Below are 26,465 nucleotides of genomic sequence, written 5' to 3'. Positions count from 1 at the left end.
TTACTTTTCATTTTCTACAAAATGGTTTATTTTGCTGTTTACTATGGAGCAGCTACAAATACAATCCATATGAACACAAAGGACTGAACTCTGTAGCACTATAAAACATATGTGGTTATGAGGAATTGAGAAGCCAGGAAAAGGGGCATGGCATTTACATATGCTCATTTCCCATCATACCCCTTAAATGTCAAAGGCACTTGCCGAAGTGGTTAAATTAGGGATTAAGGGATGTAAAATAATAACATACAACTAAGACATAAAAACAATGCTTGAATTTTCTTATCTCTAACATTTTACTAGATCCTTAGACATATGCAATTTACAGCTATAAAATAATGAGTTTATTTCATAATCTTTTCAAGTGAAAAGAACCCAATGCAACACTGTAAAACCAGAATTTTTCTATATCAATTGTAACAAGAACACTTTTATCTCCAGGTAATCACCTAGATCACTCACGTCACCTCTCAGTACACACTGGAAATCACACCAGCTCTCACACTAGCACAGTGACTTCTGGAGCACAGCCCTTTCCCCGACACCTTTGTCTAGCATCTGCTAAGGCATGGTCCTTGTTTACAAGCTTACCCTGACCCCAACTGGATTAGCAATGTTTTCATCCTTACTCACTTGTTCTAAACAAGTAGCTTTGTAAAATAACAGCCAGCATACAAGTGTGCTCCACCCTTTATCCTACTTGACATATGAAAATAAGGAGCCGAGTAAGACTAACATCAGGTTTAAAGAGAAGGCCCATCAACATGTGGTGGTGCCCGTGGGGAGTCTCAGCTACTTCTGAGGCTAAGTTGGAAAGATCACTTGAGCCCAGGAATTCTTTCTTTGAACAAAAGGAAAAAGGCTGCAGTGTAGCTGAAAGTTTTCCTGGTCCCGCCTGGCCCACGGTCAGGACAAATCTCTCTCACCTGCCAGTCCCGCAGCCGCTTTTACAGCATACAGGTGATGTCCACAGCACTGCAGAGCATGGTGGCGCACACCTTTAATGCCATCCCTCGGGAGGGAGAGGCTAGTGGCTCTCTGTGAGTTTGAGGCCAGCCTGGGTCACAGTCTCAAAAACAAGACACACAAAATAGGCTCAGACGGTCAGTCTAAGGGAAGGTGATATTTGTATGGACTAAGATGGCCCCTTTCTGCTCCTTCTGACCCACTTGACACTGTTTAATGGCAACTGCCTTCCCAAAACATGTTTTTAAATTGACCACTCACAGAAAAGTAAAAATGATTCCAATAACATTTCCATGTGAAAACACAAAATTTGATTGGTAGTACAGTCCTTAACTTAGCAACACTCTGACTCAATACAACTAATGACATTTGTATTTAACACTGAAAAGATTTCTTGCATATTTTCTAGCTATAAAGTATATACAAGATGTGACTACAGGTCTGTTTGGGCTGCAGTGCTGACAGGACACAGAACATGTGGAAGCAGCAAGAAGCAATTTCAAGCTCTTTCCATGTCTGATCCTCAGCCTGTGTGTGTGTGTGTGTGTGTGTGTGTGTGTGTGTGTGTGTGTGTGTGTGTGTGTGTGTATTTACAGGGTACTCACATGCTACACAAAACAGAAAGGTGTCGATTCTGCTATCAAAATGCCAACATTACTTTCTAACACAGAGCCCAGGAATGAACTGTAATGACAGTCACCGGGACCTCTGCACCTGATGTGCATTACTCTTTCTCCATTTTTAAACCATGTTCCACCATCAATACTGGACCTTCTTTTAATCAGTAAATTTCTCAGTTTATAAAATTTTGGGACAGTTCCCAATGGTTTTTGTTAGGACAAGGCAAACAAAGACCACAGGCATCACTGAGTTATGACGAGGAGAAAGAACCCGTTCATCACAAACTGCTACAAGGGAAGAGGCTTCTGTTAGCCAAATCACAAGGGCACGCTGCAGGCATGGAAGTAGTGACCTGATTTCACTGGGCACCAACTAACATTAGCAAAGCTACTTGAATGGTTCTGTTGATCTTCACTGTTGTTAAATTATGATAGTTTTGATGGTGGTAAAACTTCATTTTTTCAAGTGCAGGATGATCTGAGCTGAATGAGAAAAAGAATGATTAAGGAGGGAGTGAAGGCAGGCCTGGCATCAATCTGAACAACCACTTCTCTTCTGGTTTTTTGCTTTTAGTTTTTTTTGAGACAGGTTCTTACTCTATAGCCCAGGCTGGTCCAGAACACACCATGAAGCCCAGGATGGCTTCGAAATCATGGCAACTCTCCTACTTCAGTGTTCAGAGAGCAGAGATTATGGGTGTGAGCCATCACACCTGGCTCTCCTCAGCTTCTTATTGTGGGAATGCCCATATTTCCAGTATTTCACATAATGTCATAAACATGCCAGTCACTTTAAGGTCTCAGGATTATGTAAGATCAAAAAAGATAAAACAATAAATAAACTGAGTGAAGTCATCACTGCTGTAAAAAAATTCTCAGTCACAAGCCAACATGGTTTCCTCAGTAGCAATAAATTTAAATACAAACAACTACATATATAAAGTTACGTAATCTAAACTTTTTTATACTTAATGTCTAGAAAATAATTTTATCATTCTATTTTTTAATAATTGTTTCCTTAAAAGTGGCATGCTTTATTAAAATAAGCACTGGAAATATGGAGTCTTCTTAGAAAAAAACTCCATCTTCACTAACAGACACTGAGTGACACTAGACATCTACACTAATCAATGGCAAGCTAATGACTTATGATTCAAACACAAGACAAGAACACACTGGGACCAGCTCTGCTGATTCAAGCACAACATCTCCATCCCTGAACTACCAGCTGCTGGGATTGAGAACACTCCTTGGCCCATTGTTTTCAAGAGGATTTATCATCAGTTCAGATGCTGTGCACATGAACTGACAAACAGAGTGAAGAGACCAGAGTCAACTTTCCATAATATGCAAGAAACTGTAAAGTCAGCAGTTATATCTAGATGCTACAAGGGTCTAGGCATCACTTAATCTGGCTGCCACCTTTCAAATTTCTTTCCATTCTAAACATTCTTGTCTGTTAGCATTAACCACTGTAGAATTAAACAAAGAAAAATACAAATTGTTTTATACATTTTGAATTAAAATGATCACAGAAGTAACATATGTTATACAGGACCACCATCTCCCCTTCAATACTGACAATCCCTGTGAACTGTATTTCTAGATTAAGATGTCCATGTGAGAAGTTCCCAATTTGATTATCATGCCTTTTCCTCTTACACATCAGGATGCATTTTCACGTTGACTTGTTTAAACAATACTCAGGGGTTGGCACTCTTTACAATGAACACATCTTGTTATACCCCTAAGCATCTGCTACTGACTGATTATGTACAGATGACCTTTGCTCCTGACAGTCTGCCACTCACTGCCACTGGCTGTTTGGACTGTGCACCATCTATGTCCCAAAAAGTGTCAGAGGACACACTGAGAGTGTCAGAGAAACATGACATTCAAAGCAGAAGACTATGCTAACTTCAGCTCTTCTGGCACAGGGTTAGTTAAAATTAAAGAGGGAAAACTATCAACAAATTAAATCAAGGAAAAAATTACCTGCAGATTGCACTTACATCAGAATTGGTCCCTTCTTATTGTAGTTTAACTGACAATCGACTGGACCAAGACTGGGCACTACATATTGCTCATTTTCAAACACTCCAGTGACATTCTCCAATACTTTTATTATCTCCAATTTTATGGTACCATATTATGCTTTCACACTGTTTAAATTTCCCATTTTGAAAATGCAAATACCAAAAAGTTACCATGCATTCCCTTATACAGTCAGAATAGGTTTACTGGAATATGTTCAGGTAGAGCTGAAGGCAGAAACATTTACAACGCATAGCTTTTGTCAATCCATAAATGTGGAAATGGCCTGCAAAGCAACTGTAATATGAAAAGAATGACATTCTTTCACATACTGATGGGATGGTTATGAATCTCTTTCAGCATCTGAGTCAGGACTCTACACAGGCTTCCTGACCACCAGCTTGACCCTCATTTTAATATGATAATAAATGTTTTTAATGCCACTACGACACAAGTATGGGATATTGTCATCAGTGTTTAACTATATATACATATAACAAACTGGCAAGTATCTAGTTTCAAATTAGATCCTTGGAATAAAGCAAAATAGAGTTATCTTTGCCTTAAATATAATTATTCAAAACACATTTTGCTAGTTGGGAAGAAGATTATTGGATATTCTCAATGCTCCAATTTGAAGTGGTACTTGCCTTTTAGTTTCTTGAAAAAGAAAATTTGAAAGTTATATACATAGGTTTCATTTAAATTATGCAGCAATCTTTAATTATTACTGTCCCAGATCTTGTTTAATGAGGATCTCTGTCATCAAATCAAGTACGGTTTTTCACAACTATAAGAACTGTAAGAGAAAAAAGCAAAACAAAAAAAGAAAAAGAAAAAGAATGCATCAAAATCAGAACCATATCACAGCTAGGTCAGCAGCACAATTCCTACGTGTGGGCATCGGCCATTGTTAGAAAGGAGAAACCAAGGCCAAACTCTGATCTGAGATAACAGCTATGAAATAAGAGGAAATGTAGAAATATTACAAAACAACCCAACTGTCTAACACTGGCCTTTTGAGCAAATAAACCATGGCAAATCAGTACTTTTAGATCCTAAAATATTATTACAGTATTTAATGACATGGGAAAATAATGAATAAAATATTTATTGGAAAATATCTGATATGATCTTAGCTTTTGAGAATCATGCTTACACACAATAGGAAAAGCACATAAACAGTTATACTGACAGCAGCTACAGTAGTACAGTGAGAGTCCAGTTGAATTTTACAGTCCTTTTTATGCTAGTCTGTATTTTGCATGGCGCCCACCGTTTATGGTAGGTTCTTGCTATCTGAGATAATTATATTCTACAAAGTTATCAAGAACATTGAACTGGTGACTCCTGAACCACTACTCCTAGGGAAAACACAGGGTTAAGTTCCCATGCATCTCTGGCTACTACATTTTAGTCAATAAATTAACACATAATCTTGTTCTATGGGTGTTTCTGTATTAAGACGTCATGAATTAAAACATTATAAGGAAGGCAAGGCCAGCAGTAGAGTAGCTGAGCCCTGAGGAAGCCCACATATTTTCTGTGAAGGTCTATTACAGCATTAGTAACAGAAACAGCATTTCTAGTCTATCCGTGAGGTCCACTTCAAACCATCAAGTCAGCAAAAGTGTGGACCAAGCAGTCTACGATAAGGACACTTGGTTATGCAATGAAGGTTGAAATAAGACGGCAGAGCTCCACCTGACCCTGGCTGGAAACCTCTGGGTCAAGGGAGTAAAATTCTTCTTGTTCTGAATTACCATGGGAATCACATGAGCATTAACTTGAGGGTTACAAACACACCTCAACTGGTAAACAAATTCACACAGCAACCCAGGGAATGAGACTGGATCACAGTTCTTTGTAACACGTTTTAAGATTAAAAATACCTTTATCTGCCTGAATATACCTACCTGATGTTTCAAAATTATCTTGGGGCTGGGTGTGGTGTCTCACACCTATAATCCCAGGGCTTGAGAACAACGTACTAAGTTTCAGACCAACCTGGACTACAGAGTAAAACTTTGCTAAAAAAAATAAAAAGCAAAATAACGCCTCCTCAAATATATCCTTACAAAAATTTCTAATTGTTATTTTTCTTGGAGACCCTTCCTAGTTCTTCATAAAATCTCTGTAAATATAAGTAAAGAGATCTTGAAGAAAGGTACTTATTTAAAAATGATCTGACTTCGAAGAAAATACTAAGAAAAAACAGAATGAGTTATGGTTTCAGAACTAAAACTAAGTTCGAATCTATAAACACACATACAAAGTCATCTGGAGAAATTAACAGGTTTGTCTCCTGAACACATTAGTAAACAGGAAAGTGTATTTTGGCTCTAAGTATATCAGATACCAGATTTAGCCTTAAACAAATGGTTGAGTCCTGTGCTGTGACTGGGGCGTGGCTGAGGAGCAGGAGAAGGAGCATTCTTTGAGAATCTAACAAAGGATATGGACTCCCCACAGAAATGTCCACATGCATATTCACATAGAACCTCAGACATTTAAAGCCGTTCTCAGAGATGGAGAGAGTCTAGGTAAAGGTTCCTTCCTTATTCAAGGCATATGTCATTATTCGATGATGACATTACATACACTAGGTCAACTGAAGTGAAAAGGAATTAAAATAATTTTAAAATAAAACCCTAGCCAGAGGCCAGCCTGGGCTACAAAGTGGCATTTAGGACAGCCTGGGCTATATAATGAGACTATGTATCTGGAAAAAAAAAATCAAGACCAAATCAAACCCTAAGCTTCACAAAACACAATACCCCAAGAAACAATGATCCAATAAATACTTACTGATAATCATTAGCAAAAGGATAGCTGCAGCCAAAGCCATGATGGCTTTTATCTACAACACAAAAGGCAAATCAAAGATTCGACTGGTTAATAAGACAAAACTCTCTGTCTGCTACTTATGGTACTACACGACCTCATCAATAAACAGGCACACTCCCTGCAGGGTTCCCAATTTGTTGTTTCTCACAGGAATTTGATGGTTGGTTTGTATTCTTGTGTAAATAATCAAAGTTTCTCCAAACATGAGGGTTTGCTTTGGTGGATGCTACCATCTATGGCTGTACTGCACAGTAAGCAGCCACAAAGAAGCCTTCTCGGGGCTGGGGCTTCTTCTAATGTGAGACACAAAAACTGTACTTTTAGCAGTTCTGGTCAGGACTGGATAGTACACAGGCAGCCAGTAGTCCATGTATTATTTTATGTACAATGGCCTGTCTTACATGGGGAGTTATGTGCCCTCACCCCACGAATGCTTTAAACCATGGATCCTACCAAATCCTCTGTATGTGGTTTTCCCTGTGAAGGCATACCTATGATAATAAATTGATAAATTAGACAGAATAGAATAACAACCAGTAATGAAATGGAAAGCGTGGATAATAATGTCAAAGGAATTTGGTGTTTCTCTTCCAAGGAGAATTTAGGTTTTCTAATCTCAGCTCACTGTAGATAAGCAACAATATGGAGAACAAAACCATGGGCGGGGACTGCTGTCTATATGACAGCAGGCTGCATGGGGCTGTGACACACTCACACGGGCTGCATGGGGACTGTTACACACTCACACGGGCTGCACGGGGACTGTTACACACTCACACGGGCTGCACAGGACTGTCACACACTCACACGGGCTGCACGGGGCTGTGACACACTGAAAGCAGGCATCACAGCAGTCTTCTCCAAGTACATGGGAATGCTGTCAGGTGTTTCCTGACTGTATTCTCTCCACAGTAATTTTACCCCTCCACGATGTTTTTTTTTTTTTTTTGGTTTTTCGAAACAGGGTTTCTCTGTGTAGCTTTGCGCCTTTCCTGGAGCTCACTTGGTAGCCCAGGCTGGCCTCGAACTCACAGAGATCCGCCTGCCTCCGCCTCCCGAGTGCTGGGATTAAAGGCGTGCGCCACCAACGCCCGGCTCCCTCCACGATGTTTTAATCTTCATTTTAACAACTATACTTTAAATTCTTTATGAATAACAACACTTAATTGTGTCAGTTTCAAATTACAAAGAGAAGCTTAAGATCATTTCTCAGTCAGCTGCTTGACATTTTAAGCTCATGTTATCCTTCTATATAAAATTGTCACAATCATTTCACTTTTTAAATGCATACATTATTTAAACTAATTTCATCTCACTGATGAGTCAAAAGCCTTGCTTTCATTAAACAATTTCATATAATTGAAAACTCATGCCTTTAATCCCAGCACTCGGGAGGCAGAGGCAGGTGGATTTCTGTGAGTTCAAGGCCAGCCTGGTCTACAGAGTGAGTTTAGGCCAGCCTTTTGTTTTTTTTTTTTTGCTATAACATCTTAAAAGATATTTGTTTCTTGATTGGTCCTACTTGATTTAACAGGCAAATTCATTTTTGCAGGATATTAGTATGTAGTGATTCCATTTGTTCTTATTAAAATTTTTCTTTTATTTCTTATTTCATTGAAATAATGAAGGAATAGGGGCTGGAGAGATGGCTCAGAGGTTAAGAGCACTTGCTTGCTCTTCCAAAGGTCCTGAGTTCAATTCCCAGCAACCACATGGTGGCTCACAACCATCTGTAATGAGATCTGACGCCCTCTTCTGGCTTGCAGGGATATGTGGAGACAGAACACTGTATACATAATAAATAAATAAATCTGAAAAAAAAATAATGAAGGAATAAAATGGGACATTTTCCATAATCTTTTTGTTAGGAGAGTTCCTGGCAAACAAACTGCTTCTGTTTTCCCCCCCAGGAGAAAAATCGCACTTCTGTCTAGTTTTCATTTTATTTAAAAAAAAAAAAAAAAAAAAAAAAAAAAAGGAACAGAAAAAAACCATTCTGTATATAATGAACGGTTCCAAAAGTGCCCGGAAGAAGTGCTGCTCGGCAGGGCAGAGTGTGTCCCCGGGTGCGCAGATGCTGAACCACCGGAAACGGGGCTACTCTCAGGGAGCGGCTCTGAGGCATCCTTTCAGACACTGCTTGGCTCCTTAATCACTCCTCTGCGCCCCAGGCTGAGGAAATCTCTAAGTAAGCAAGGCAGTTGCAGCATCTGCCTCCTCACAGAGCTCAGAGGCTAGTGGCCCCTCCTCCTGGCACTCTCTGCCCCGCCCCCTCCTTCTCATTTACTTACTTTGCATCCCCGCCACCACATTTGCCTTCGCAGTTGTTTGGATCTGTTGCTGAAAGCAGTTGCATTATCCGATAAGCTTTCTGCATCACACAGAGGGTGGAGAAAAGGATTAAATGACAAAACAGGGTTCTTTTATCTAGTCACACAAAGACAAAACACATCAATTTCTACTTCAATTTTTTCGCACAAATTGTTAGTCTGTATTGAAGAAAAGAAAAACCAACACAAAACACACGGAAGGTCAGTTTGTTCAACCAATCCCACCCCCACCCCCACTCAAGATTTTGAGAACCCTTCCTACAGCCTCAATGCTTATATACACAAACTTCTTAATTCTGGTAAGAAAATAGTTTAAAAATAAGACTAGTGAGGGGACGCATGATGGACACTAAGCCTGGTGACCGAGTTTGATACACAGGGACCCACACGATGGAAAAGAGAGCTAAGCCCCTAGCCTCCACATGTTCATCATTGTTTGTGTGCTCCAACGCATGCGCATGCACACAAATTAATGGAATAAACGTTTTTTAAGTTAGTAGGGGGAGGGGTTGTTGCTCATGGGCTGATGCCTGATAGTACACATTAGATCCCAGCAACAGAAACAAAACAAATACTTTGGCACAACTCTAGAAAAACTCTGCACACAGAGAAAATGAAATTTTCAGAAAACAAAGATAACTGATTTTGAGTGAAAAGAATAAGCAATCAAGTGAGTTTCTGGTTAGGCAAGTCTATCAAGAATGCATCTGGCATGCAGCCACTCACCATTCAAACAGCATGAATGGCTAGTATGTGCCCCAAACCATTATAGGCTCAAAGGCTAACAGCTGCCTGTAAACAAAAGCTGCTCAGTTTCCAGGGAAAGCCTAAGTCACCGTTCAAACAATACTGAGGTCCAAATATGTGCTAGGAGTCATTACAGACACAGAGACCAACACCTGTCAGTAAAGAAAGACTCTCTGATTACCAGAGAAGACATAAAATAAAAATATCAGGCAAGTTCAAAAGGAGTACTAAAAAAACCAGACTAACATCTTGACATCACAAAGAACACAAAGCATATCAACATAACAGGGCAACGGAAAAGAGGGGATTTAACTTTTGACAATTAAGTTTTAAATTCTCTGTTCTCAACTGAGTAAGAAGGAAACAATACAGTAAGACCATTCGCATTAATGGGCAGGAACTAAGCCATGGCCGTCCGTCTTAAGAACTAAATGTTAACTTCCTAAGTCATGATTCCTAAACATCAGTGAGACAAATGGAAGGTGTACTAGCTACACACATAGTCAGATTATCAGGAGATATGGAATGGCTGTACCTGATTTGTCCTGCAGCTCATCCAGTCTCTCTCCTCTTTCAATGACCTTTGTGATGTTTTCTTGCATCACGTCAATAACTTCATCCACCTGATTCTGAACACTAGTTTGAAAAGAGAGAAGATTTATTCTTCTTTTAGGAATAACCACATTTTTAGGACTTCTACTAGATGTGGCAAATTCTCAGAGAACTATGGTTTGCCATTAACCTATAAAATTAAGCAATGGTTTTGCACTTGGATAAAGGCTATACATTAAAGTAATATTTAACTGAAAGCTTACTTTTTGTCTTGATTCTATCTTGAATGTATCTCATAAGCAAATCAAACATTGACAGAATGCTCACTACGACTCAGTGTTTAATTTTCTTTTTAATGGACTGTTGAAACAGCAGGTAAACCCAATAATCATAACTTACGTTTCTTGGTAACGCATTTCAACCATAAAAGACTTACCAAGGTGTTTGGCCAGGTTTACTGGGGGTAATGAAAAATACCTAGTTTCTAAAATGGAAACATACAGCACAACTTATGAGGCACTGGATACCCAATGGGCATAGCCCTTCGCTGCTCACTCGTTTTCTCTTAAATATAAGCAAGATTCAAGACAACCTGGAACATCCAGGAATATTTGGAAATGCCCACCAAAAGGCAAAAATGAAAAACAATTCAGTCTTTCAAAATGAAAATGTTTTCTTCTTTTATGTGATGGCAGCCTCTTCTAATTAAACTTCAGACTATTCAGTGAAAACTGAAACAAACTTAAGAAGTGGCCAAATGGTCCTCAACTACCCACTGTCACATAGAGTTACCTCCAAAGTATAAAACACAGAAATGCTTAATGGAGTGTCTAGTATTCCTGACGCTCTAACCACAGATGAGAACCTAGCTTAAATTACTTTATATAGTAAGTCTTGGCAACGAACTATCTAAAAAGAGAAATAAAGTGAACTTCTGGTTCTTATAACTCAAAAACTGTTTAGAGCACAATGATTATTAACAATTATATGCACACAGAAACACACACGCAGTTAAGTAAATAAGAATATGCAGTTATCTTTCGTGTGTGTGTGTGTGTGTGTGTGTGTGTGTGTGAGAGAGAGAGAGAGAGAGAGAGAGAGAGAGAGAGAGAGAGAGAGAGAGAGAGAGAGAGAGAGTGAGTGAGTGAGTTAGTTCACTTGGGCATTTTTAAAAAAATCCTAATACACATCTCTTCTCTGTCCTATCCTACACTATCCCCCCAAATTAACCCAGATTTGGGGATGAGGGATCATGTGCAGTTCTGAAAGAGTTCTATCCTTTATTTGAGCTGGTCAAAAAGTGTGCTTTAGAAACAGAAGGCTCACTCAGACAGAGGTGATCAAGAGGCAGGACTGTCACATGTTAGCAGCCATTACTATGCCTGATGATCCCATCGTCCACTTATGTTAAAAACATCATGCAGGCCCATGGATTATCCACACATAGCCTGCAGGATTCACCACGGCTTCCCAAAGGTCTCCTTCTGTACCTGATTCTCCTGAAGGCTCTAAGACTAAAACTCAAGCAGGGATACACCCAAACAGATCTGACGTGGCCGCTCAATCTCTAAGAGATGTCTTACTGCAAATCCTAACTATCCAAGCAGAGGGTTAAATATGTTTATCCTTCTGAAGAACAGTGGCATGAATATTTCTGCAACTCTTCACATGTACAATCAACACATTTCATTAATCTTAAAGCTGAAAAACAGCCAGCTCAGGGGCCCTGCCCCTCCTTAGGAGTGAACACAAAGTGAGAGTGCCTGTTGATTTACCTACAACAAGCATATGGCAGAACATTCGAAAATCTTCGTGCTGAGTAAGTGAACAATCTGAGCATGGATTTTGTATCGCTGACCTAGTGACTTGAAAGCAGGTCTGTGCTCATAAGGAATGCTGGGGAGAATGCAGGCAAAGGGGAGGCTTATATACTGCTGGGAGGGATGTGAATTAATCCAGCCAATACAAAAATCAATGGGGAGCTTCCTGAAAGAAATGAAAAATAGTCCCAGGTATGTTGGTGTCTACCTGTAACCTAGTACTTAAAAGGTGGAGACAGGGGGGTCAGGAGTTCAGGGCTGTCCTCAGCTACACAGTGGGTCTAAGCCATGCCTGAAAAGTCGTGACATTTCCAAGTAGTCATTTGTATTTTACACAAGTGGCAACTAGCAGGGCAGAAATGATCAACAACGTACTATGGCTGCTACACACAATCAGATTATAGTTATGGATATTAATATGCCATACTATACATGACTTTAAAGTAAGGTCAAAAGGCTGAAAACTCCCAATGAAATAGGTTTCATTATGACAAACAGTGTACCTTGAGCATATTTATCCCTCTGCTGCTCGTTCTCACCCTCTCTCCATGCCTCTCCCATTCTATACCTTCCTTCTACTTTTGTGTCCTTTTTACCCACCCCTTTCCCACCAGACTCGACAACATGTGGCCCATGTCCCAGGGTAGCCAAGGCTACACAGAGAAACCCTGTCTCAAAAAACAAAACAACAGACAAACAAAAAATTCATGTTCTGCCACGCAAACACATTCTTCCTTATTTTATAAAAAAAATACTAATTTTTCATTAACATCCCATTTTTGCCTTTTAAGGTACTGTTAACAAAGGGGGTTTGTTGTTTTAAATGATGTTTTCATTCATTCATCCATCCATCCATCCATCCATCCATCCATCCATCCATCCATCCATTCAGTGTGTGTGTGTGTGTGTGTGTGTGTGTGTGTGTGTGTGTGTGTGTGTGTTCGTGCAGCAGTCAGTTCTCTTGCAATTCCTCCATATGGATATTAGGAATTGAACTCAGGCATGGGGGCAGATACCTTTTCCTGCTGAGCCATCTTGGTGGTTCCAACATAAGAAGTTTTAAAATTATGTTGTACTCTTATAACTGCCGTCATATCATGGGAAATCCTTAGGTGCCTTTTAAAGTTTGAACTGGTTGGACTAAGGTGATAGCAGATTGCTCATCTGAGACAGAAAGTATCTAAAATTTATCAAAGTAGCATTTATGATGCTTTCATTCAACTTAAAAGCAGAGGAAACATTCCAATAAAAGTCACAAACTTTGTCAACCCGATGGCCAAAGTCTGTAATTTCAGCAAGGAGGTTAAGTAGGAGCATCTCAACTTCAAGGTCTGCCTGGTCAACTAGGCAAGACCCTGTCTCAAATAGGATTTTAGAAAAGTTGGTGGTGTAGCTCGGTGGTAGAGCCCTTGCCTAGTGTGCATAAGGCTCTGGGCTCAACCTCTAGGACTGAAAAAAATAAAGAAAAAAGAAAATGACACAATGAAATGATGAATTTTATAGAAGCAAGTAAATATTTAAAGTATTTCTCAAAAAATGTCTCTTAAAAAGTATTAATAGATATTTTTATATTAAACTGTAACCAACTTTAACTATTACTGGCCAATCATATAATTCCAACAAAGCAACAATGTTGCTGATCTACAAAGCTGGGATACTCCATTGAATTATTATAAATGAAGTGATAATAATGCATCTTAGTTAAATAAAATGACCAATCTGGTGTACTAGACTAGTGTCAGGGAGTTTTCCTTAAGCATGTGGCATGGCAAGTTGTCCTTTGTCACCTTGTACACACTGGTGAGTCATGTCATGTTAGATTAGTGTTAGTGAGGCTAGGCCATCAATTAATTTTCAGTTTGCTCTTTGATGCCTGATTTCCAACTAAATCTGGCCAGCCTTCAGCTCCAGAGTAAGAACCATTATATCACTCAAAGTCACAGTAATAATTTCTATATGGTATATATCCATGCCGTGTGTGTGTGTGTGTGTGTGTGTGTGTGTGTGTGTGTGTGTGTGTATGTGTGTGTGTGTGTGTGTGTGTGTGTGTGTGTGAAAAGACACAATAGGCCATATTTTACATTAGATTCACTCTGAGGAAGCATTTCAGACAGGAAACAAAGCATATCGGCTGGACAAACAACAAAACCCAGGAGTGTCATCAATAGATTCCTCTGCTCCAGTGACACCTTAGATATCAGAGAAGGCTCAACAATTCCATACTGACACTTGCAGGCATACTCATGAATAATGTCCTGTGAACCCACTGGCACCTGAGACAATGAGGGGCTTGAGAGGCCAGTCTCACTCCACTCCATGTGCACACTGAACCATCTTAGACAGTTTCTTGCAACACACAAGTGTTGTGGAACGTTATTTTAAGATGTGTTACATTTGTTTAATGATGCAAAGATGTGTTGCCTTCCTTTATGTTGCATTTTTGTTTAACTCTGTGAAGCTGTGTTACTATACCTGTCTAAAACACCTGATTGGTCTCATAAAGAACTGAATGGCCAATAGCAAAGCAGGAGAAAGGATAGGCGGGGCTGGCAGGCAGAGAGAATAAATAAAAGGAGAAGGAGCAAGAAAAGGAAGAGGGTATCAGGGGCCAGCCACCCAGCTACATAGCAAGCCATGGAGTAAGAGATAAAAGTATACAGAACAGAGAAACATAAAAGCCCAGAGGCAAAAGACAGATAGAATAATTTTTTTAAATAATTTATTTTTATTTTATGTGCATTGGTGTTTTGCCTGCATGTGTGTCTGTGCGAGGGTGTCAGATGCCCTGGAACTGGAGTTACAGACAGTTGTGAGCTGCCATGTGGTGCTGGGAGTTGAACCCGGGTCCTTTGGAAGCACAGGCAGTGCTCTTACCCACTAAGCCACCTGTCCAGCCCCCAAGATGGGATAATTTAAGTTAAGGAAAGTTGGCTAGAAATAAGCCAAGGTAAGGCTGGGCATTTATAAGTAATAATAAAACGCTGTGTGATTTATTTGGGAGCTGGAGAGCGGGCCCCTAAAAAGAGCAAAGAGTAAAAACAACCAACAACACCAGGTACTGATGAGGCATGCCGTTTCTGCAGGCTGCAGACTATAAAAACCACTTAGCTGCAGTCTAACAACAATTCCTTTGTAACAGTATTGTACAACTGGTGGTGAAGGTACTGGCCCCTTCTGGTGTTAGTGCTGAAGTGTGAGACAATGGTGCAGGAAGCCAGCACCTCTGGCCCCTTCTCCTTTTTCTACAGAATATAAATCTAAAAGCAGCTTGTATTATAATGGCAAGGATTACAGGCATGTGGCACCACACTCACCCAACCAACATTTTCCATAAAAGACAGGAAAGCAGAAGTCTTAGCTTTTGTGAGCTATATGATCTCTGTGTCACAACTATTTGACATTGCTACTGTAACTCAAAAACAGCTAAAAATAATATGGAGACAAATGGATATTTGTGTTCTAATTAAAAAACAAAACAAAACAACCACCAAGTTTGTTTATAAAAACAATAGCCAGATCTGGTTCACAGGCTGTAGTCTGATAGCCCTGGTCCACAGAGAACTATAACAATTATTTAAATGAATGAGTATCTAGGAACTTACTGCTTAATCTTATCATTTCTAGGTCCAAATCTTGGTCCAGATGGTCCCCGTCTGAAATAAAATAGCCAGTATATGTTAGTAATGACAATATCACACAAATATAAAAATAAGAAACACATCTATGTGTGTAATCAAGCTGGATTCTAATATGAATCATCATTAATCATACAGAGCTGCATTTCACAGGAGCTGGTGGTAGAAATGAATGATACATAGTCATGTATCTACTTCATGGTATATACTGTTGGCCATAATCTAATTCTTCCAAGTGGTAAAACTTCCTGAGAAAATACAGAGTACATAATCCTAATCTTTAGTGATACTTTCCCCCTACACATTAAACTCTGAAATGTCATATCAACTAAACCGTCACTGACTATGAATACCTTTGTGGTCAATTCTAGAACTAAAAATGCAACTTACTTTGAATTTCTTCAAAACGTTAAAAATTTGAAGTATATTTTTAAAATACCTTTCTTACAGATATCCACAGAGCAAGAAAAAAATGCAAGAGCACAAGGAAGCATTTAGCCATCTCAAGTCACTACCATCGTCTCCTGTCACAGTCAAGTGTATAACACCTTCATCACCCACTTCCATGCTCTAGCAATGGGAACTTCAGGGTATTTTTGTGGTGATATTTTATTTGTACTGAAATGTTATTTTAATTTTATGTTAATAAATAAAGTTGCCCTGGGGTCAGAGCTATTAGAGCCATAGTAAGAGCGTGGTGGTTAGAAGAGCTAGGTAGATTTCTGTGTGTTCAGGGATACAGCCAGTATTGGAGACATACGCCTTTAAGACCTGGAGGGCGGTACTTACAGGCAGTGATGAGGCAGTCATGTGGTTGGGTTTACAACCAATGAGAAGGCAGAACAGAAAGATTATTTAAACAGGGACACAGGAAGTACCTCCCTCTCTCGGGGAAGCTAGGAGCACTGCAGGAGGTAAGATTTTATCTCTGAGCTCTGACCTCTCGGCTTTTCTCTTTTACCTTGGCTCTGTGTTTCTTATTTTAATAATACGATTGGTTACATCTACATATTTTGATAATTTTTTTTCTGAAGACAGAGAATGTTTAAAGCACAGAACTAAAACAAAACAAAACAACCCTAAGTTCTTAATTTTTAGCCATGAAACTTTCTAAAGGAAGGGAAAATATGCATTTCTAAGAGAACATGTTTAGAGGAAAAATTAAAACTATTCATTAAAACAGTATCATTTATAAGGATGACAGCATCACTTTGCCTTAACTTCTATAAGTGTTTCCCTCTCAGTCTTCAGAGCTCCAACTAAGTACTGGAGTTCTGAAGCAGCATTCTATGCCAAATGACAGGTCAAAGCACTATATTTCATATTTGGAACCAGATAATTTGGAATAAATCCAGAGACAAGCATGAAAAAGTAGTGATTAAATAAGGATACTACAGACAAGACAGTTACCTAAAAATCATTAGGTTAAAACAGTCCAAAAGCTCGGTGTGGTGGTGCACAGTTAAATCCCAGCACTCGGGAGGCAGAAGCACTCAGATCTCTGTGATTTCAAGGCCAGCCTGGTCTACACAGTGAGTTCCAGGACAGCCAGGGCTACACAGAGAAACCAAAAAACAAACAAACAAACAAAAAAAACAAGAACAAAACCAAAGATATATTAAATCTACTATAGTGATATTAGTTCTTCAATATAGTATTTATGATATAACAAATATGGGAGGAAATGAGGAAAGAGAGAGGGGGATAGGGAGAAGGAAAGGGAGGGAAAGACTGAGAAAGAGAAACAGAAAGAGTGACAGACAGACAAACAGATACACAGTGGCACACATGTATAATCCCAGCATTTGGGAAACAAAGGCAAGATGATGGTTGAGTTTGAGACCAGAATGAGACCCTGTTGGAAGGATGGGACAAAGGGAAGACATTTAAAAAATTGATTTCAGTTAAATCAAAGCTTTAGTGGCGGTGTGGCCACTTTGGAAGACAGATGTGACTGTGCACTGGCCTTCATGTCTAGGGATTTACCCAAGAGAAATTAAGGCATGTGTCCTCACAAACACCTGCACACAAACATCTACAACCGTTTTATTTGCTTTAGTAAAAAACTAGAAACCACTAAACATCCACACACAAGTGAATGGAGAAAAGGATCACGGTGTAGTCACACAATGAAACCACTCAGAAAACAACCAACCTGCTGACCCACAGATGAATCTCAAAATAAGCAGGTTAAGCAAATGAAGTCAGTTTAAAATTTTAAAAAGGCGGGGGCAGGGCACACCATATGGCTTCCCTTAGAGAAAACCCTTGGAAACAGAAACAGTGGTGACAGAATGCAGGTCTGTGGAAGCCTACAGCTTGGGAGAGCAGCAGCTTACAAAGCGGTGTAAAGACAGTTAGTTCTAGGGCAAGAGCTGTGCTCCTTCTTTAAATGGATGATGTTATAGATTTATTTTAGTATATGTCAGAACCCACAATGAACACTTTAACTATGTGCACTTTCTTGTACACTAATTAAAACTGAAAAAAAAAATTAACTTACAGAAAAAAGTCCTCTTCTTCATCCGAATCATCTTCCAAAAGATTTCTCTGTCAAAAAATGAAAAACACTTGAGTTTTCTGATGGAGAGGAATTACAAAATGTCAGGGAAGAGAGAAGAAACAAGTTCTAGGCTGCTGACATTTTGTAAACAAGCTTCCAGGAAGAGGGAGGAGTCAATATAGATGCTGTCCTGGCAGTGGAAGATATGGGACAAGGACTGTGGACTTTCCAGAGAAAACGCTCTCAATTCCAGAACCCTGTCACTGGTATGGCAGTCATCCCTTCCCTCCATTCTCTCTATTGGCAGCACTGATCTGAGGAGTTCAATGGCTACCCCAGGAATAAGAGGGGTTAACATTAGAGCTGAGACTTAGTCCAGAAATAGTTCAATACATATGCTAATTTCCAACAATGCAACTTTACAGTTTCACATTACCAAACAGAAAGTCTTCCTGGAAATGAAGATGGGGCCACATTCTCCCTAAAAGGAGAACATGAGGTCCTAGAAGGAGATTAAAGTCAAGGAAATCCAGATCTTCAGACATAACTAATACATCCTACTCTGTAGGCAGAGTAATGGTTCCCAAAGATGTCCCTGTTGCAATAACCCAAACCCATCTGGGACCCTGTTAACTTCTGGGGTGAAGGAGACTTGGCAATGTGTTAAAGGAGCCTGAAGGTCCTTACTCATTAGTCATCTGAGTCCCAAATAAGGACAACGGTTCCTCCAAAGAGAATAAGGGTCAGAGAGAGAGACACTAAGAAACTGAGATTCAGGTGGGGGAAGGGATGAACCAAGAAAGGCAGGCCACTTGCAGCAGCTTGGAAAAGCAAAAAGCAATTTCTCCCTAGGAGAATATGAAACAGCAGGTTGGTGGCGCTTTAACTTGGCAGTGACTCGCTTCTACAGAAGTGGGAAACAGATCACCTATGCATCTTTGCTGAGGACATCGCTTGAGGAATTAGGCCAGCCAAAAAGAAGATGGCTGGGCGGGAAAGGAGCTGCTTCACAAGCACAAGGACCTGAGTTGGATTCTCAGCATCCACGTCAAAAAGCCACGTGTGGCATTATGCATCTGGACCCAGTGCTGGAGTATGGAAACAGGAAACTTGGTGCTCTCTGGCCAGCAAGCCTAACCAGTCAGCAAGTACTGGGGTCAGTGACAGACCCTGTCTCAAAAATAAGGTGTAGAGCAACTGAGGAAAAGACCCAATGTTGACTTCTAGTCTTCACACTCACACACGTAGGGAGCACACCTACATATACAACACACACACACACACACACACACACACACACACACACAAGATGATAATGTCATTGTGAACAGTAAGTTAATGAAAAGTATGGCATAAAACAAGTCTCTAGGAGAACTTAAAACTTTCCCATTGAAGCCCAGAGGCTGAGTGTGGGGGTGTGAAATGAGGAAGTACAAGTATATTAATGTGCTCACTTGTACTTGGGAAGGAGTGAAGGCAGGAAGGGGAATAAAAAAGAAAACTAAGGAGGATGAATAATTTTTGGTATGTTGACAACAGAGATTGAAGTATCACTGTTAAAATATTTAGCTAATATTTTAAAAACAGAAGGAAGTATGGGAATAAATTCACTAGAGTGCCTCGTGGTCTCAGGGCAAGGTAAGAGATGAGGTAAAAATAACCAATCTGGTAAAAGTATGAGGGGAAATTTTAAAAGAAATGCATGTATGTATAATAGTCGCTTATCTATGTGAAATAATATGTAACATACACTAAAGAGTAAAAAAGAAAGGCTTTATTAAATGTTCATTAACAAATACTTGTAATACTGAGCATTTAATGTGTGCTAGATGTGGGTGTAAACACCAAACATGAGCCGTGACATGGTCTCAGCTCTTAAAGAAAAAGGTGCTCCTAAGAAAAATGCCATGCAGAGAATTCCAACAGTGATGGGACAGGAAGTGACAGGTGACTACGTGACACTTAGGTTGTCATCGAAAATCCTTCTGAAGAGATAAAACTTAAGCTGAAGTTCAAGTGATAACAAAGACCCAGACAAATATCAGAGGCAGGGCACTCACTGCCCCAGGAAAATGGCTGGCACAGAAAAATCCCAACGGTATTACTCATCATAGCAAGTGAGTGACCTCATTAAAAACAAACTCACATATGACTGGGGGGGGGGGCACAAAATCCAGCCAATGTTTATTTGTTTTCAAGAGACTCACCTAAAAGCAGTGCCAAATAAAGAAGGTGGGGTGTGGAGAAAAGATATGGTGGTAAGCTCAAACCATAAAGAGTATTAGTAATCTAAAGCCAAACCTTAGAGCACCACAATAAATAACAATTATAAAATGCACCATCTACCAAGAAGACTTAAAAATGGTCATATATTGATAGTATAGCTTGAAATATATAAAACAAAAGTCATATCAAATTACAAGCCCAGTGAGTTATAGTCTTCTTTGAAGATAACTAGATATAGAGAGTTGATCCCAGTTGTCCACAGAGAAACACACATGAGACCAATATTCACTGATCAGATACATGTGTTAGGGATACAATATAACAAGTGTACAAAAGGATACAGTAAGAAATTCTCACCCAGCAGGCAGAGTGTGAGTATGATAAGGGTGTACTCACACATCACTGCTGGAAATCTAAAGCTGTACACCCACTTTGGAAAACAAGTCTGAGACCTCCCCAAAAAGGTTGGGCATAGTTACTATAAAACCTAGTAATTCTGCTGCTAGATACATAGCCCTACCAAATGAAAACAGGGCTCAGCCATTAAAGGGTAGGCTCATAACTAAAAATATAAGAAAGAAAACATATGTTCAAATGCTGTGGGGTGTCTTTCTATATGCTGTGAATATGTGTTGCTTTGATTGGTTGATAAATGCTGACTGGTCAGTAGCCAGACAGGAAGTATAGGTGGACATGCAGATGAGAAGAAGGCTGAGAAAAGGAAGGGAGAGTCAGGAGTCGCCAGCCAGACACAGAGGAAGCAATATGACAAGGCAGAACTAAAAAAGGTACCAGTCATGTGGCTAAACATAGATAAGAATTATGGGTTAATTTAAATGTAAGAGCTAGTCAGTAATAAGCCTGAGCTAATGGCCGAGCAGTTATAATTAATATAAGCCTCTGTGTGTTTACTTAGGGGACACAAGTGGGAGAGATTTGTCCTGACTGCCAGCAGGCCGGGACACAGGAAAACTTCCAACTACATTCAAACAAAATGGGTATGTTAGTTAGTACTCATTCATTCAACAGTATTCAGAACAACTGAACTATGGGGGTGTGGTAGGGCAGGCATCCCAAAATGTCCATCAACTAACGAACAGATAGCTAAATGCTGTACACCCACATGATAGAATACTATTCAGCAATAAAAGGAACATAAAGTGGCTGGTTAGGTGGCAAAGTGGTTAAGAATACTATCTGATCTTCCAGAGGAGCCAGGCTCAATTCCCAGTACCCACAAGGTGGCTCATAATCATCTGTTACTCCAGTTTCAGGGGGTCTAAGGCCCTCTTTTGGCCTTCTCAAGGCACTGCACACACGGTACACAGACATACATATAGGCACTGCACACACACCTACATACATAAAATAAAAAATGAAAAAAAATTTAGAAAAAAGGAATATAAAGTACTAATACTATAATACTGACAATTTTGAAAACATTATGAAGTAAAGAAGCCAATTACAACAAGATATATATATCATATGATTTCATTTACACAAAATACTCAGAGTAAGTCAAACTACAGAGGTTTAGTTGTCTATAATTGAAGGAATGGAGAGAATGTGGGGGACTGGTAAAGGGGCCAGGGCTTCCTTCAGGGATATAGATATGCTCTAAAACTGACTGTGGTAGTAGCTGCCCGACTCTGTGAAAATAACAAAAGCCACTCAACTATATACATCTAATTTAAGTGGCCAGAAGCCTGAAAATATTACCCTGATCTCCTCCTATCTTTTTACCTAGGAATTGATCATAAAAATGTTCTCTGACCTACTCTATGTGATGACAGGTCTTAAGATGCCCACTCCAAACATTTCTGTCCCATGTCTAGCAGAAAGGAACACAGAGGCCAAGGAGAAGTAGAGAAACAGTTTTCCCTTCTTCCTCTTTGCTATTAGATCACACCCTTCTGTCCAATCATATTTCTACAAAGTTGTCCATGCTTCATTAAACCTCAACATAAAAACAGGCCAATTTACCCTCCTTTTTGGGTCTTCAGTCTGAAGGCTCTCATGTCACATAAAATAAAACCATGATCAGATAAATCTGTCCTATTTTTCCTTGGTTTTTTTTTTGGTTTGTTTTTTGTTTTGGTTTTTTGAGACAAGGTTTCTCTGTGTAGCTTTTCCTGGAACTTGTTCTGTAGCCTGGCCTGGAACTCACAGAGATCCACCTGCCTCTGCCTCCCGAGTGCTGGGATTAAAGGCATGCACTACTTTTCCTTTGTTAACCTTTCTTCTGTTGTGGGGCATCAGCTACGACCCTTGAAGGTGAACAGGAAAAGGGCCGCCCCTTTTCTGTTCCATACATTGCAGATGTCCTTCTATTATTTACAAGGAATGCACCTTACATTGAATTTCTTTAAAGCTGAAGATTCTAAACTTACCCTTTCACTTTTCACAGACCCAGTGACATCATCATCATTTAGGTGGCGCTTGAACTTGGGAGGCATACTTTCTGCTCACAAACACTCTTCTATTTCCCACCAAGTAAGTATTCGCCACCTTAAGGAGAAAACGAATTTCATCATAGGAGAAACTTTGAGGTAGAGGGTAAAGTGCCTAAAACTGTACAAGGCCCTGCATGATAGAGTCTCCTCACCTTTAACCTCTAACTACCTTCCCTTTGACTTGCTCCACTCCATTGACTACATGCTAAGCCTTAGCTTGCAAGCAATAGCTAAAACCATAATAAAAATGAATGTTACTCCCCAAGGAAACATGCAGAGAAAATGGGTAAATTTGGGATTTTATAAAATGGAAGAGCAGATACTGTTAAAGTGGGAGAAAACGGGAATGGTCCCTAAGTACTGAAAAAGCTTTGACTTTTAACTTGAAGTCCGGAAGTGGCATACTTCTAGTCACTGCGCTTCTAACTAGTTGCTCAAGCAATGAATCTAGTTCCTCATTTGTAAAACAGTGATTTCCAGGGTTCCGCATGAGGCTAGGTGGCCACATGAGCTAACACATGCAAAAACATTCACAAACTGTGGTCCACTGGTGCTCCATGAGAGGGGCTAATTTGTAAGTACTAGTGTAACATGGTGGTAATAACAATTCTATATTTATATATACACGTGCATATCTATTAACTCACATATACACACACACATATTCACACAAACATATTTACATATGTGAATGTATATGCACATGTTCTCTCCCTCCCTCCCTCCCTCTCTCTCTCTGGCTTTCCTCTTGTTTCCTGACGTGTAGATCCTAAAAGCCTCATACCTATGAGTAATAAATGTGAGTTTTTTATGCTAATGAGATTGACAGATGGTCTGGCAGTCTATAAGCAGCTTCAGAATGGAGGCTAGTCACTGAAAAAACCAAGTCAGGATTAAAAGGTTGGGCTATTTCAGGCCACACCACCCCAACCTCTGGAAAAGGTAGAAGGCAAAGTTTGAAGTGATCCCCAACAGCTGCTATTATAATTTATTCTTTTCACAGACGAAGCTTCCATAGAAATCCAAGAGGCCAGGACTCCAGAGAGCTCTGAGGTATAAACACATGGACTTTCCTAGAGGGTGGAAGCCTGGAGGGGCCAGGAAAGCTCTGGGCTCCTTCTTCTACACCTTTCCATCTACGCCATCTGATCATTCATCTGCACCCTTCATAAGAACCTTTATAATAAGCTGGCAAACTTAAGAGTCTCCTTGAACTCTGTGAGCTGCTCTAGCAAATGAACCGAAACCAGCAAAGGGGCTGTGGCCATCTCAATTTATAGCCAATCAGAAGAACAGGTATAATAACTTGGGGCTTGACACCTGAAGTGGGGGCCGTTTGTGGCTATTTCCTAGGAGACCGTGGTAGAAACAAACTAAGGGGCTTTCGGAGGCTCTCTGCTGGAGAATGTCCTGCAAAATGGTTTGCTTTCTGAGGGAAACCAACCTCCTCACAGACATTTTCCGAGAGAAAACGGGATTTTCTTTTTCATATATAAAAACAAGGAAGTTAAACAAAGCTGGTTTCCTTTGCAGCAGCACCACCCACAGCCTTTTATATGTTAATGTGCATTGTGATTTTTCCAGGAAACACTTGAGTATGCAACATAATCAAAATTTTTCTGGAGAAGTAGTTGTTATGCAAATACAAATTTTCAGTATTTTGGAGCAGATGATGGCCGGCTGATGAAAAAAATCATAAAAGCCTAAGGTGTTTAGTATGTGCTGAACACGTACGTATGTGCATATCAGTAACACAGAAGCATTTTTAGCATTCAGTGTTATACATGCATTTTCTTTTTCTTTCTGATGCCTCTTTCAAGCAAGCACTGAGAAAATTTAGTAGGATAAATAACCCACAGTGTTGTGTCACTCCACACACACAGATCAATAAGTGACTGTGCATTATGTTTTAATATTTATTCATTTAATTGCCATCATGCTACACAACTCTGTTCTAGAACAATATACTTTCTTATAACAACCTACCATATTCTATAAAAAAAAAAAAACCCTTGAAGATCTTTAAATTGTTAGATATTAGTTTATTACTGGTAAGCACTAAGAGAAACCCACGTCCAAGTAATATCAGTAAAATCAGCTTCCTGTCGTTTGTTTTCCAACCAGCAAACCACTTGTTTTCAAGCCACTTGTAACATTAAATTACTACCCAGGCCTGAGTGACAGCTCCAGGATTCTTTACTCTGCACTATTTCTGTTAGATAGATCTAGTCCATTTCATTCCTTACATCTAATTTCAGAATAAATTTTATGCCGAAATATTACAGAATGCACAGAAAAAAATTGGCAAAGCAAGAATTGAAGAAAATGAGCTTTTAATTATATCTGGACTTTATATTTTAAACCTCGACAGCACAAAAGAAACAACTCATTGCTAAGAACAGATACTCCAACTGATCTTAGCCAACAGGGAAAGACGTGATCAAACGAACTTACATAACCTTTCTATACGATAAAACACTAAGCCTTAATGAGGAGTAAACCCCTTATTCAAGTTCTTAAATCCAAGTTAGCAGTCTGAGGAAGCAACTCAAGTCAGATAAACAAAGCCACTAGCCAAACAGTAGACTGATAAATAAGCTATTCTTGACAAACTACCCAAAACTAATGATATTTGTAGGGGGAAAAAGTAGCAGAAATAAACTGTGCTCAGAAATTAGAGTTAACTATATTCTGCCTACACTTCCTCTACCAAAAATATTCTTGTCAGTTAAAGCGTCTACGTAGTAAGAGCCATGCCTGATGTCTGTCCCTGTCGAGGATAGAACACTACAGGGTTCACGGAAGTGTCAACAACGCAGGGCTCTGACGTGTACTTCTCACTCGCTTAATCTCACGTATGTATCTCTTGTAGCACGTTCTCTAATTCAGTGGCTTTACACGTAATAAACTTCTAACCTGTTGTTTAATCTATGTTGTCTTTTTTTTACTTTACAAAACACGCCCTGTGTATTTCGTTTCACAAAATGCTCAAATCTGGCTGGGCACCGGCTTCCCTTTTCTCAGCCTCCATTCCCTTTCTGGTTCTTCCTCATTTCTCATCTCATCTGCAGTCTTGGTTGGTGGCAGTTCCACGCAAATCGTGATCTGAATGGACTCAGACCGGAAATCTTACTCGCAAAACCTGTTAGGTGTAAAGGATTCACCTCCACCCTCGGGTCATTCTAAACACAGCGGGGTTGCGCGCTTTCTCCAGACCCCCCGGAGGAAGGAGCTCAGGCAGCATCACGGCTGGTTCCTCGGTTCTCTTCCCCGCCGCCACACCAGGCCCCGCACCCCGACGTCTGCTAGGAACTCTGGCCCCCCACTCCCGGTGCAGGCCGGGGAGGGCAACTCGATCCCAAAGCTCCTCGGCCGCCCCGGCCGCACCCCCTGTCCTCGCGCCCCTTCCTCACGGCAGCCCGGGCCCCAATCCCTCCCGACTCGCGGACCCGGTCCTCGTGCAGATCAGCTCCCGGCCCCAGCGGACGTTGGGGGGCGGCGGGCAGGGGCGTCGCCTGGCTTCCTTCCTCCCTACGCGCGCCGGGGCGGGATACCTGAGGCTCCGGGGGAGCTCCGGGCAGCAGTCCCCGCTGGCTGCGCAGGGCGGGCGGGGGAGGGAGCGGGAAGCGGAGGAAGGAGGGGGGGAGGGGGGGGAGACCGAGGGCGCCGACCAGCCACCGCTCCGAGCTGCTGCAGCGCCCCCGCTCATCGAGCGACTCGGCGCTCAGCCGC

General features: G+C 40.4%; 1 protein-coding gene across 7 annotated transcripts; it reads right to left on the bottom strand.

The window, feature by feature from the left end:
• Positions 1–26,465, bottom strand: Vamp4 (vesicle associated membrane protein 4). Of its 7 annotated transcripts, none has more exons than XR_006062077.2 (9): positions 26,288–26,465; positions 22,671–22,788; positions 18,055–18,101; positions 15,519–15,569; positions 10,080–10,180; positions 8,759–8,838; positions 6,429–6,480; positions 4,271–4,419; positions 1–2,069 (listed from the first exon to the last, which is right to left on the bottom strand). XR_006062077.2 is itself a non-coding variant. In XM_006974745.4 (8 exons), the coding sequence occupies exons 2-8, from the start codon at positions 22,734–22,736 to the stop codon at positions 4,391–4,393; spliced, it is 426 nt and encodes a 141-aa protein (XP_006974807.1). In that variant the 5' UTR covers positions 22,737–22,788; positions 26,288–26,457; the 3' UTR covers positions 1–4,390. The 7 variants fall into 7 exon arrangements, 5 of the variants coding, with proteins under 5 accessions (XP_006974807.1, XP_015849082.1, XP_042114363.1 ...); XR_013043367.1 differs by lacking the exon at positions 26,288–26,465 and adding an exon at positions 25,898–26,118; XM_006974745.4 differs by having other exon boundaries at positions 1–4,419; positions 26,288–26,457.

This window comes from Peromyscus maniculatus, chromosome 11 (genome assembly GCF_049852395.1).
Source record: "Peromyscus maniculatus bairdii isolate BWxNUB_F1_BW_parent chromosome 11, HU_Pman_BW_mat_3.1, whole genome shotgun sequence".
In the NCBI taxonomy this organism is placed as follows: domain Eukaryota; kingdom Metazoa; phylum Chordata; class Mammalia; order Rodentia; family Cricetidae; genus Peromyscus; species Peromyscus maniculatus.
This window is presented reverse-complemented; position numbering and strand designations above follow the sequence as displayed.